Genomic DNA, 13,843 nt, shown 5'->3' with positions numbered 1-13,843 from the left:
TTCAAATACAAAAACTATTTAAACATAACACTATATCCTTTAAATTAAGATTAACTATAAACCAACTTTTAAAATGACCAGGATCCTAAATATGCCAGTTTTCTTTACAAGAACAAAATTGAAAATTGTATGTATTTAAATTTTTTCAATAAAGTTCAAAATAATGTTTCGGTAAAATATAATTAACTTTTAAATACTAAATGAACATTTAATAATATCGTTATATTTGATGTAATGTTATCTGTTATTAAAAGTTTTCTGTGACATTTGAATGTTTTCAAATTTGTCAATTGATGTGTGCTCAATTTGACAGATGACAGTTGACAGTTATCTGTTTCTGTTTTTTGAAACATCACATAAATGGTGTGCATGATCGATGTGAGTGTAGTGCCGTCCTGTAAATGAATAAAATTATCCATTCGCATGAAATTAAAAAAGGATACTTCACTAGTGTTAATAACTCCATGCTTTAATTTACATATATAATGAGATTTATTTACATTCTACTTGTTATTTGTTATGTTTCGTGTTATTATGATGAAGAAGCCGAAAAGGATGAGAGGAAAAACAAATTATTAGAACAACTGTCTAATACAAGACCTGTTCTTCGTGATGGATACCGAATTGCTACGAGGCATGTCGGTATAGATGTGTACATGTATCGAAGCTATAGGACTGTATCGGTAGTGTTTTATCAAGTAAGCAGTGATATCAACGATGCTCAATTCACATTTCAGTCAGAGGAACTACATCTTAATAACATAGGTATGGTCCATTTTAAACTATTAAAGTACTAAGTGTATATTTATCATTCTGGATAATAGCCTGGCTACACAAATATTATATATTCAAAAATAGTCTCTTCTATCCTTATCTAATCCTATTTAATCAATGATTAATGAATAAATTTATAAATATATCTATATGTTAATTGCATACAAATTAAATAAGTGAATTATTTTATGACAAAGAAATTTCAATAAAAGATATGATCTGCTAGTAAAATTATTTTAATCATGTGGTAAGTAAAAAAATTAATATTGGTCTACAAATGTATTCTTATCATGCACCTACTACACCACATGATAACACTGTTGAAATGTGCACAGAGCTTTATCATAGCATAGAATAAATTTAGATATCAATTAGTAATTGACAACTATATTTACTCAAATTCATTATTAAATTTTAATAATGACTAATAAGCCATTATAAAAAAATATTATTTATGCAAAAAAAAGTAGCTATTTTTATGATTTCCATGAATTAAACTGTTCATATATTTAACTTGATTTTATTTGTCTCTATTATTCAAAAAAGTTTATATATATATATTTAATATGTAAGTGGATTGAATGGATTCCCTTGTATTTAAATGAAATACACTTTTTTTTAATAATTTTCATTATACACCTGTTAATAATACAATTAAATGTATTTATATTGCTTGAGAATTTTTAAGTTACTACCAATGTTCAACCTATCTATAATATATTCTACATATGTTATACAATTATATATATATATATAACACTATGCTATTATATTATTATTAGATAAGATTATCTAATTACACCTAATGTGAGATAATATTTCTTAATAGCAAAGTTCTTCATACCCAGGCCATTATATCTAAAAAAATATGAAGCTGAATCTCAACTGACCTCTTCTATGCATTTTATTTTGCTGTGAGATGAAATTACTCTTACAAAGATATCCCGTGCTCGATCATTAATGTCTTATGAACAAATTGGACCTTTAGCATCTGTTTGGTCTAATAATAAGCCTTTAATTTTGATCTGTTGTTGTAACAACTATTGCCTTTTCACATGTCTTCCTTTATCTTAAATATAACTACCGTTTTACAAAGAAACTGCTCTTAAATTCGTACTTGTTTAGTAATAAATAATGAGATCTAAGACTTTCGTGAGTTATCATTTAAATGAAAATAGTATATTCGGATATATGTTATTTTATTATATTAAAATTACACACTCTCGACGTTTCGGTTACTTTCAGCAACCGTGATCTCGGGCACACGAGATGAGAATATAATTTTACAACAAATTAGCATTAAAATATCCACCTTCGATAAAATATTTAGCTGGTGATTTGAGATCACAGAACAGTGTATACAGTACAGTGTTTCGTCTTGCTTAACCTAACTCAGACACAGAACTATTTTATAACCCTTGCTACTAAAGCTCTTTTTTATTATAACTTTCTTTGCCAGAATACAAAATATCAAGAAAAAAAAACACAGGATTTTTGCGCCTAGAAGAAGTAATCTGTATGTACGGCGGGTGTGGTTTGTTTAATCTTATTAAAAAAATTTACTCCGTTCTGAGAGATTAAAACGATGATATTAATCTGAAACAACGTGATAAGCTGAAGAGATATAATTGAGGCGGGACTATAGAAAACCTGCCAGTTTATAACTTCATTTACAAACTACATTACGTTGATAAGCGAAAGAAGAAAAGAAGATCAAAATCTATACATTAAAAAAGACTTTAGTCCCCAAATGGCGTCAAGATTAATGTAAAACTGTAAACGCTCCGTATGCAGTGTGACGAATACTTGGACTAAGCGACTACTATTGATCCAAATCACAAAACTAGGATACGCTTCCTGTATTGGAAGCAATACGCTTGTTATATGAATAAACAAGTGCCAAGTGAATACTATTCAAGTAGTACTGCTCATTGATGTAATACAACAGCCACGTATATAAATTAATGAAATTATCTAAAAGATCAACATGAACTTAAAATTAAAGATAGAGCAAAAACTTTAATAAAATATTGCTGATTGTAACTTAACGTACATAGAAACATCATAACATATTGTATTACGTAAGGTTTTTTAAACTGGACTTGACTTTGGCTGTTAGCCCTAATGGCTTTGACAGCGTCACCTGGAAGATCGGTGTGGCACATCCGAAGAATATTCTATTCCATTCATTAGACCAACATGATGTTGGTTTAATTTTAGTGTTTTTTTAAAGGCGGAAAACAAGTAGACGGCCTACTTGATGGAAGGTCGTCACCGCCGCCCATGGAGATCTGCAACATAAGGGTTGTTGCGGATGCGTTGCCGACCTTGATTGTGGAAGAGAGAGGAAAAGGGTGGGATAAAGGAAGGGGTAGAAAAGGGCGGGAAAATGGTAAGGGCAACCGGCTCTCTTACTCATCGGACGAAACGTAGCTAATACAGACTACTTCACGCCGATCTTTTGTAAGTCTGTGGTACTTCTACGTTTGAACCAGCCCATCTTCCAGCTGTAATAACTTGACCACAGCTTTACGTTTTACGTTTCTATGTAGATAAAATAAGAGGTCTCCAGTTTTGAGCGTATAACACTAAAAGTATTGAATTTACAATAAAATCTTCGAAGTTATATATATTATTGCAATAATTTAATTTAAAGTTAGAAAATATTTTAGTGCAACGATTTTTATAAGCACTACGATTTAAGTGACGTTTGTATTGTTGTAGGTACGAATTCTTGACATTTCAAATAACGCCGACGAAGTCACGTCAATCAGCTACTAAAGTAAAGATGTTTAAATTATTTTAGAATAAAATTGTTATTATAAGTCTTTACTAAGAAGACGATTAAATTCTTCTAGAAAAAATTGGTACATAACTCTTTATAAGACGACCTAGGTGGTGTTAGCGGTTAAAGGCCTAACTACAAATATTATTGATCTAACTATAGAATACAAAACCCTTGAAACTAGAATGAAAAAAAAAATTTTGTAAAAAAAAATACTATATAATTATTTTGACAACTTGGTATTAAGACGAAAACTAATTTTGTTTCATTATGATCGACTCTAATCCTAAATAACGTAAAAGTTTCGCTAATTACACAGAGCTAGTGCATCTCGTATACAAATAGGTAGTTTTAAATTATTAAAAAAAATAGTATAAGCTTTCAACTGAACGATACGGAAATAGAATAGACAAAAAACAGTAAAACTTAATAATACATGCATAAACACATCCTAACCTGTTCTTGTATTCGACCTCCAGCTACGATGAGGTTGTCTGGTTGTTAAACTCAGCGGTTAATAAAAGCAGTACAGAAATAAGAGACTGACAGTATTAGAATTTGACCAGCAAATAAACAAAAGATTAATCCATAAACCCAACAGGCTATACAAATAACAGGCAGAAAATGAACAAAATGTGCTCATAAAAAAGTACATTAAATTCCTTTCTTACTGAATTTTCTTCTTATAACGTACACAATAAAATAATTTGTGGAACTAATATCGTGGTTATGAGCTATAACACTCATTAGACATCAAATTTTTTACTAAACAAATATTCGGCACGATTTATCACAAGAATATTTATTTGCCGCGCATATTCAAGGGGAAAAAACGCTGCGTTAGAGGATAAAACAACCCACGCACTTAGATAATTGCAAACAGGAAATGTCCATAATTGAAGTAGTCTTGTGCATGTTCTCGAGATAAAATGGAAACGAACGTTTTAAAAATATTGAAGTGTAGGTTTTACCCAACAGTGCAATGTAAGCAGACTTATAGACTGAAAATTGGCAAACACGAGGCTGGCTAGCAAGCAGTGACGTCACATATTACCAAAAAAAAAATGAAAAGTAACAATTAGGGTTTCATTGGGGCGTTTGATCTTTTTTCTCTTTTAGCTTTTTTTTTTGTTTTACAAGGTATATAGAACCTTAGCTTTATTTTATGAAGAAAAGATATAATAGATTTAAAATTGCCATAACATAATTTGTTTGAGTTTTGACGAGTTTCAACGGTCTACAACAAATTGAAATCCATTGAGCATTAATTAGTATGTCAATATATAGCAACATAGTAATTTGAATAGGATATTTATATATATATATAATTTATAGATACGGTGTTTTGTTTTATTGACAAAATTATTTAAATACATATGTCTATTTAAAACAACGTTGATAAGTATTAAAATAATTATAAAATTATTAATAAATGATATTATAAAAAAAAATATTACCCGACTCTGAAAGAGCCGTTTGGTCCTCTTGTTTGTGACGTCACAATGTAGAAAATATATGTATAATGTATGTACTCTTATGCGTTATGTATTGTGTTATAAAACAATATGCAAAAAAAAGTGTCATAGTTATTTTAGGTACAAATAAGAAATTCTGATGCACTAATGTTAGTTTATTAAAACATTGTTATTATATTAAAAAATCAATATTACCTACTATAAAATTTAAGCAATTCATTTATATGGTGTTGCATAAAACTTACCATAAGGAAACCATGGATTAATATTTGTCTGATAACTTGTGAGGCGCAACAAGAGTTCTATTTTAAATTTGATCTCTGATTGTATTAAACAATAAGTCGTGGTGGCCTGGAGGTTAAAAGGCCCGCCTCTCACACGTGAGGGCGCGGGTTCGAAACCTGCCAAGTACCAATGTGATCTTTTCGGAATCATATGTACTTTCTAAGAGTATATAGGCACCACTACGGGCGGTGAAGGAAAACATCGTGAGGAAACCTGGTCTTATAATTTCAAATTATGAGATTGAAATCGCCAACCCGTCTTGAGCAAGCGTGGTGATTAATGCTCTAATCTACTCCATGTGAGAAGAGGCCTTGCTCAGCAGTGGGCTCCTATAGGCTGATGATGATGATGATGATGAAATACAAAAATAGTGTTACAATAACAATAATATTCCCTTAACTCCTAACAAAATACTCATAGGGACCGGTAGTATATTTGTTAAAAATATCTTTTTATATAAGACTAGCTATATTTGTTGTTTTTTTATTATTATTATAAGTATTATTTCTAATGTAAGGTATAATACCCTCCATGTCAAAGTAACTGTGGAAACTGTTTTCTCAAACTGTTTTACCCTACCGAAATAATTTAATCTAATATAAGCTGTATGTTTTCCCATACCGATATTATTTATATTTTTTTAAATGATATTATATTTAAAAAACAAGAAATTCAATATAATAATTATTTTCTTATACACTACCCTATTTATTACACTTATTACATATTGTTTCGGGTACCACCTAACAGCAAGTGACCACGGACAGACGTGAGACGAGATAGTTTCAATTATATGTATGCTCACGACAATTTTAGATGTCTTTATAGGAAAATTATCTCCATAGAAAAGATTTATATGTGGAAGTCATGATTCTTAACTTTTTTTTTGGAGTTTTTTTTTTTTGTAAAACGTGGTGAGATGAAGGAAAAATAACATATGATACTTAATATATTATAAATTTCTCAATGCATCGAAGACTATAACATTATCTTATCGAATAAAAACGTAACTGTGTCAGCTGTGAACAAAAATTAGAAAATAACATTGTGACGTCACTAGCACTAGTGTGTGTTCCGGGACTGACGTCATATTTTCGGTACTAGGCTTGAAAAAATGATTTTTGTAAATCTTATAAACTGATCTTTTCATATATCATTCAAGAACGAAATCACTACAACAGATCAACACTAAAATTTCCAGGCTCCTGCAGCCCTCAGGAGGTGATCATCCAGATCAAGTATGGATCGTATCCAGCAGTTAATCCAGATGGTTATCAGTTCCCAAAGAACTTCGTGAATCCAGCTAACAGGGAGAGCATCCAGACCTTGGAGATGATGTCCGATGGCAGCAATATCACCTATTCCATCAGCAATCCAAGGTCTGGTATTTATTATGCCATGGCGTACGTCAAGTGGGAAGATCCCAGAAATCAAAAAGTTGAACAAGAAGGTAAGGTCCCATCGCTGAACATTGAACCGACCAAAAACTAGAAGGTTTAAATTCATTCAAGAATAATTTCATATAATTAATAATATCAATCACAAAAACTAAGGTTTCTACATACACATAAATTGCGATATCTTTAAAAAACCTTAAAATATTTTAGGCTGTTTTTAAAGAAATTTCCCAAGCGACGAAAATTTGGTCCACAATATGATTTTTATTTTTGTGATATTTAACGTTACGGTAGAATATAGCAGTTTAATCTTATAGAGGTATAGAAATCTCCTGACTGTTTCTACATTGAAAATATAAACTGAGGCTAATGAATATATATAGCTATACGTTTCGTCTAAACATAATTCTTAGGTTAAAAACGTTACTTTAAATAAAACACACACACACACATATATATATCACACACACACACACACACACATATATATATATGTGTGTGTGTGTATGTGTATATATATATAAATCCTTACAGACATAATTATTTCTTAGGAATTCTGAATATTATTGTCTTTTAATTCTAATGATTTAAATCCAGGTGATAGTTCCTAGGTTTGACTTATGACTGTCACATGATAGTCAAGTGCATAATGTGTACATTGCTCTGAGGTGACCTCGTTCCGACACATTCACTTGATTGCAGCATCCGACCCGCTAGTCCATTCAATTGGATACAATAGCTCGACTGATTTAAAAATCTATTGAAATATATACATATATGTACATAGTTAAACTCATTTTTTTGGTATAAATTTTGTTTTTTCGTTTCTGTTAATATTTGTCATATTTTTTTATATACCTAATAAGAATAATAGGTATAACATGAGTTTATATGTATTTCAGGTTTGGTGGCAAATTGCCGTACCATTTTATACACGGATCTCCAAGTGAAGACTGAACAAACGTCCTATGTGAATTGTTATGAAAATTTAACGATAGATTATTCACAGCTTCCGTTACTATTCAAATGTCGCGCACTCGATAGTTTGGATACGATGAAATTAAATTTGCACATCACTCGAGCTGAATTCAAATACAGCAATCTGACTGTGAAAATTCGTCCTGATGCAATACCAACTGAGAGTGATTTTATATTACACTGCGCTTTCCCCGCGTCCGCCGCCGACCAGATCATTAATTTCCTACCACAGCCATCAACTACCCATTATATTTACATAGACGTCGTTGATGGCAACACTACTTATATCCGCGATTGTGAGTCGTACGCGTCGAATGACGAAGAAGCCATGACTATAGTTGATCTCATGAGAGATGACAAGGATAAATTCTTTGGCTTCGATTACGGCCTGCCCACAACCGATTTAACTGACGTCACGAGTCTGGTCAATTAACGTCAAATGAAATAAAAGCTCTGAGATTCAAGGTCAATCAATTCCTAGACATAGGTGGAAGTCTTACAATAGAGGCAAGTCTGTTGATGAGCATAAAGTATTACATGGGTTACAAGAGAGAGATAAAGGATGCAATGATGGCATTCACAGAGGATAACCAGTTCTTCAAAGTGGTGATTTGCTTAGAGCTCAACCAGGCTGGTGTGCCGCTTGAATCTGGTAAATGTAAATACAATGACGTAATCAAACCGGCGTTACTAGTCTGAACAGCACGGATTCGGATTCCATTTACGACAAAATTATAATACCATTCCCAGAAGGTGGTTTGTGGTACATGACGTTGAAGCTGTTCTGCGATAGCGTGGTTTGTCCCTGTCGCACTTCAGACAACGCTACAAAGTATTATGTGAACACGACAGAGATAGGACATAAGGAGACTTCTATGGATAGCTTCTCGGATATTCTAAGGCAAGGCGTCACTGAATGCAATACAACTGTAGTTCTATCGGTGTCGTCGAAGTCATGTGTCGGTGGTAAATGCAGCAACAATGGGAACTGTGGTTACAATACGTTCAGCGGTATAGTTATGTCGTTTTGCGGCTGTACTTCCGGTTATGGTGGTAAGGAATTTTATATTACATTACAAATTCATATGATTATAATTCTTTATTCAAATTTTTTTTTTTTTCAGGTTGGGACTGTTCAGATGATTCCAGAATAGACAGCCAGGCTTATTTACTTCTCTCCGTACTGCTTCTGACTTTAAGTAATTTGCTGTTCATCTTATCGATATATGTCGCGTTTATCCGACTCTATATACTTGAAGGAGTCATGTATGGACTCACTATGGTATTTTCAACATTCTACCACGCGTGTGATGCGCCAGCTCAGGTCGCATATTGTATCATACGCGGTAATCTCCTTCAATTTGGTGATTTCTACTGTGGACTCATGTCTTTTTGGGTAACACTGCTAGCTATGAGTATCATAGGGACTAGGTTTAGGGCGTTTTTCCAAGTCATCGGTGCTATATTAATCGCGTTGCTAACAACTTGGAATATGCATTCATTTGTTGCTTTTCTCTTGCCAGTCGCGATTGGTGCTCTTATATTATTTGTTAGTTGGTATATTGATTACAAGAAAAGTCATTTCATGAGATATCCTACCTCATATTACACTAGATACATGCCTCTTGGTCTCATTTTAGTTTCGGTTGGCCTTATTTGCTACGCTTTCCTGCAGACGGAACAAAATTATAAAATTGTTCACTCTTTATGGCATATGATAATTGCCCTGAGCGTTGTATTTTTATTGCCAGATTCAAAACGTCGTAATTGCCATCCGTTTGTTGCCAGTAGAGAATATTTTAAATGGCCATTTTGTTCTTATCACAGATCACAGAGTCCGTAATATAATTTGTTAAACTCAAATCATGTACCTATGATGGTAACGTCTAGTTAGTAAGCGACAAGTGACTTGAAAGACATTCCTGTTGATGAACAAATTACATTTTTTTATAGTAAGCTGCATACCAAAAATTATGTTAAAGTTATTTTTTATTTTTAATACTCATAGGTAAACAATGGTCATATAAAGTTAATTTTCAAGTAAACAACTATTTTAACATAATAGAAATGACAAATATTTCTTATAAGAAAATTCTCAAAAAAATTTTATCGTTTGGTATACCAACGAAAAGGAGTAAAGAGATCCATTTTATATACATTTACTTGAATGCTAGTCAAGTTCTCGTTACGCTATCCATCTATAGTTTATTCCACCTTAGCGATTATCTATATTTAACACGTACATCTTTAACTCTATGGTGCATTTAAAAATATTGCATACTGCCTTACTTTATTATTATAAAATAGATAATTCATATTAAGCTTTCCTAATAATCTTAGTTAATTTAATTACAAAAATTTATATAATTTTCAATTATTTATTGTGCTGAATAATGTTTTCTGTCATACTGATATTCACTGAATGACAGTTATTGACAATCGATGTCATAAATTGAACCTATCATCTCTAATTCTCTAATATAGATAAACCTCGTATAAAACAGTTATCTACTATAAATAATACTCATATTTACAAAATATACATTGCATATACAAATTTTAAAATCATTGTAGTAAAACCGTTATTAATACTGCTAGTCTTTTTCACGAATTTATTAAATGTTTTGAATATTTTTTAGTTTAACCTCCTTGTTGTTGCGATACGATAAATAATAATTCAATTTACTACCAGCTATTAAAACAACAATAAGCCATTATCAAATGTAAAATTATTAACGTTCGAGTATTTACCTTAGTTGGAAACGGTCTTAGTTGCTAATGCATATTTTGGTACTCAGTTTTGGCGAAGCGATAGGTTGGCGCCGTTTTTGAAGTGTCTATGAAAAGCATTAGGGATATATTAGTTTGAAATTGGTAAGACTTTTCAAGTTTTTAAGACAAAATTATATAGTTATCAAAAATGGTTTTCAATTATAAAAGTATTTTACCAATCATGTTGATTTAAACATATATTTATTTAGTTTCGGGTTGCTATCTACTAAAATAAAAATCGTTAAGTTTTGTCAAAGTCAACTAAAACCAGGGTTCATTATAAACATGATCACTTTTCAACCTAAGTTGTTTATCAAGTGATAGAAGTGTAATATTTAGGAAATTCACGAGTTTTATTTATCAAACTAACAATATTAGATCTTCTGGTGCCTTGTAAGTTAAGACATAGGTTATAAAAATTATCATTAATCAAATCATAAAATATAATAATGAAATAAATTTAAATTGTTCTCCAATATGTTTCTAATTTACACAAAATACAAGTGATTGTGATAAATGACTGTTTTTTTTACATTGAAACTATGATGAGGTGCAAACATAAATTAAAGTTTAAATAACATATAATTTCAGTTATGAACACATTACTGTTTAGATAGTAAGTTGTATGTCAAATAGTTTTACTAGAGTATTAATCATATATTGTGTTGTAAATCATTTTACATATAAAAGTTGGCGAGAAACAAATAAAGATTATATTTACAATACCATTAAGGTAAAATCGATATAAATCAAAGGTGATTAACAAATACATTAAAAACTTTTAAATAGGTATAAAAGAGCTAATCTGAGGAATCAGAATAGTTTTTTATACAAAATATTTGACAGATATGATATGTCTTGGTATAGATTCCGGCACTTAACTTGGCAAGCAACGAAAGATGTGAAGAATCCGATTTTTGTGTGTCATAGATATGATGCGGGACGAGACGGCACAATTCCGTGCGCGTCCCAAATACACGTGCGAGCACTTAAATTGAACCCATTTCTTTTTTTTGTTATTGATAAGCATTACAAGTGACCACTTTTTGTTGCACTAAATGTACACGCAAATATTATCCCCACTACGCCAAAACCTTGCTAAGATAGGTGCTGGCAATAATAATAATAGTATATAAATTGTATTAAGAGATGAATCAAATTTCTGATCAGTGATACTAGCTTTCTCTGGATGATTGACAGGAAATTGGCGCATCCAAATAATTTTAAGAAACAAATGACAAATAGTTAACCTGAAGCTGATGAAAAATGAATTATTTAGTGCCATTCATAAAGTTACCATTAAGATTGTTATAGAATGTAATGTCGGGACCAATGGTTCAATTAGTAACTAAAAGTACACTTGAGATATATTATTTGACATTAATATTTTATCTGTGCCCTATGATGAGTCAAACTGAACAGTAAACAGATAGTTTAGAATTTTTGTTTTTTTAAATATTATCACATATAGTCAGTCGTGGTGGCCTGGAGGTTAAAGGCCTGCCTCTCATAAGTGAGGGCGCGGGTTCGAAACCTGGTAAGTACCAATGTGATCTTTTCTGAGTCATATGTACTTTCTAAGATATTTAGAGACCACTAATGGACGGTGAAGGAAAACATCGTGAGGAAACCTGGTCTTATAATTTCAAATTATAGGATTGAAATTGTCAACCCGTCTTGAGCAAGCATGGTGATTAATTGAAAATATTCACTGAAAATTCTGTTTAGTTTGATTATGTGAGCATATGGTGAAGTAATTGTTTCAGTGTATTTATATTAATAACGCAAATAATGTATTTTGATAAAGCTTTAGTCTAAATTATAGGATATTAGTGTTGCCATATATTCTTATGTATCTGTTGGTTATATCAAATATATTAAAAAAAAATATCTTTATATAAAACCATTGCTTCTTTGCTGTCATCATCTTTTTTTGTAATATTTATTTTTTGATTAATTCTTTAGTAATTGATCAAAAATTATTTCTGTTAATTATTAATATATAAAGAATATGTTTGTTATAAGGACCACATGTAAACATCAATTTAAGTGTGATTTTGCACGCACAATTTTTTTTATATGATAAAAAATATTTAAATGTAATAATAATAAACAATTACAATTAAATTCATTTAATTTATTAATTATTATATATATAATTATTATAATTAATACATCTCTTTTAACAAATCTATACAAAATTACGACTGCAAACCTCAACATGTTGTTAAGATCAATATTTATATAATTAAACCTTTGCAGTATTAAATAAATTAAAATAATGAATTATCACAATAATTTATTCCTAAAAAAGTACATGATCTTTCCTGTGTTGTTAAAAAGGTCTCACTCTGCCAGCACCAAATCTTATTTCATTTTCAAATTGTTCAGCTTTCAAAGTACCATCTATGCTCTTGCAGTTTTTGTTAAATACGCTGTAAGCTGAGATCTCACCTTTCCGCCGGGGCCCCGTTCTTGTATTAAGATAAATTCCTATTAAAATAGTAACAACAAAATAAACAGCACCAAATTGTAGTTTGAGGAATATTATATAAAAACATAGCCATATCACAGCAATAATTGACCATTTAATGAGACAATGATTCCATGACTCCTGGTCTTCAACAAGAGATTCAATTTCACTGACTTCTGATACACTTTCTTCCATGATGAGACAACTTTTATCATCCAATTCGTCTTCATCCTCCATCTGTAATAATAATATTTCATACAGATTGTTATCTTTGATGTAAAAGAGTATTAATTTAAAAAATGCATTATACCAGTAAAACCTCTTCCTCCTTCCTAGCCATGTCTCGAAAGATTTTAGGAATGATAAAGTTTATAAACTTGTCTTTAGACTTTACTATTTTATCTTTGGCACTATCCAACAGTTCTTTTCTGCGGCGGAGAGCGCGATATTCTTTTAACTTAGCCTCCATATGAATGGCTGATAAAATATTGATAACGATCGGAAACCAAAGGACTGGCAATGAATTTATACAATTCGATTGGAACAAAGTAAACAAATAGTATTTGAATTCTCCAATGAATTATAATATATTATATTCTGATTACAAATAAATATATATTATAGGCAGGATAACCTTTCTTCTTATTGAAAAAATATATAATTTTTCACATTCTATTAGGTTCTATCCATTGTAGTAACGTATCATTCATCCGATAAAAAACGTGCACGTTTACTATGCATTATTATAATATGTTCATTCAGCCAATGTCAAATATATACTACTACGTAGTAGACACCGAAGAGATTTGTCGGTTTTACAACATTATTTTAACACCATTGATTGAAATTTACATTTTACAGTAAATTCATAGCTGACGACATCAACACTTTGTTTTGATAGACT

The 13,843-nt window shown here is 30.9% G+C and overlaps 2 protein-coding genes across 2 annotated transcripts; one reads left to right on the top strand and one right to left on the bottom strand.

Annotated features, from left to right (window-relative positions):
- Positions 1-347: 347 nt before the first annotated feature.
- LOC116773031 (post-GPI attachment to proteins factor 6) lies at positions 348-12,597 on the top strand. Its single transcript, XM_032665392.2, is given in 6 exon segments — positions 348-765; positions 6,521-6,769; positions 7,619-8,122; positions 8,125-8,385; positions 8,388-8,747; positions 8,819-12,597. Coding segments are annotated over 6 exon segments (2,373 nt in total). The 5' UTR covers positions 348-485; the 3' UTR covers positions 9,538-12,597.
- LOC116772942 (uncharacterized) lies at positions 12,583-13,827 on the bottom strand. Its single transcript, XM_032665268.2, has 2 exons — positions 13,250-13,827; positions 12,583-13,176 (listed from the first exon to the last, which is right to left on the bottom strand). The coding sequence occupies exons 1-2, from the start codon at positions 13,406-13,408 to the stop codon at positions 12,802-12,804; spliced, it is 534 nt and encodes a 177-aa protein (XP_032521159.2). The 5' UTR covers positions 13,409-13,827; the 3' UTR covers positions 12,583-12,801.
- Positions 13,828-13,843: the final 16 nt, after the last annotated feature.

The sequence above is a fragment of the Danaus plexippus genome (genome assembly GCF_018135715.1).
Source record: "Danaus plexippus chromosome 18 unlocalized genomic scaffold, MEX_DaPlex mxdp_20, whole genome shotgun sequence".
In the NCBI taxonomy this organism is placed as follows: Eukaryota; Metazoa; Arthropoda; class Insecta; order Lepidoptera; family Nymphalidae; genus Danaus; species Danaus plexippus.
Note: the sequence above shows the minus strand (reverse complement) of the source record. Positions and strands in the feature narration are given on the sequence as shown.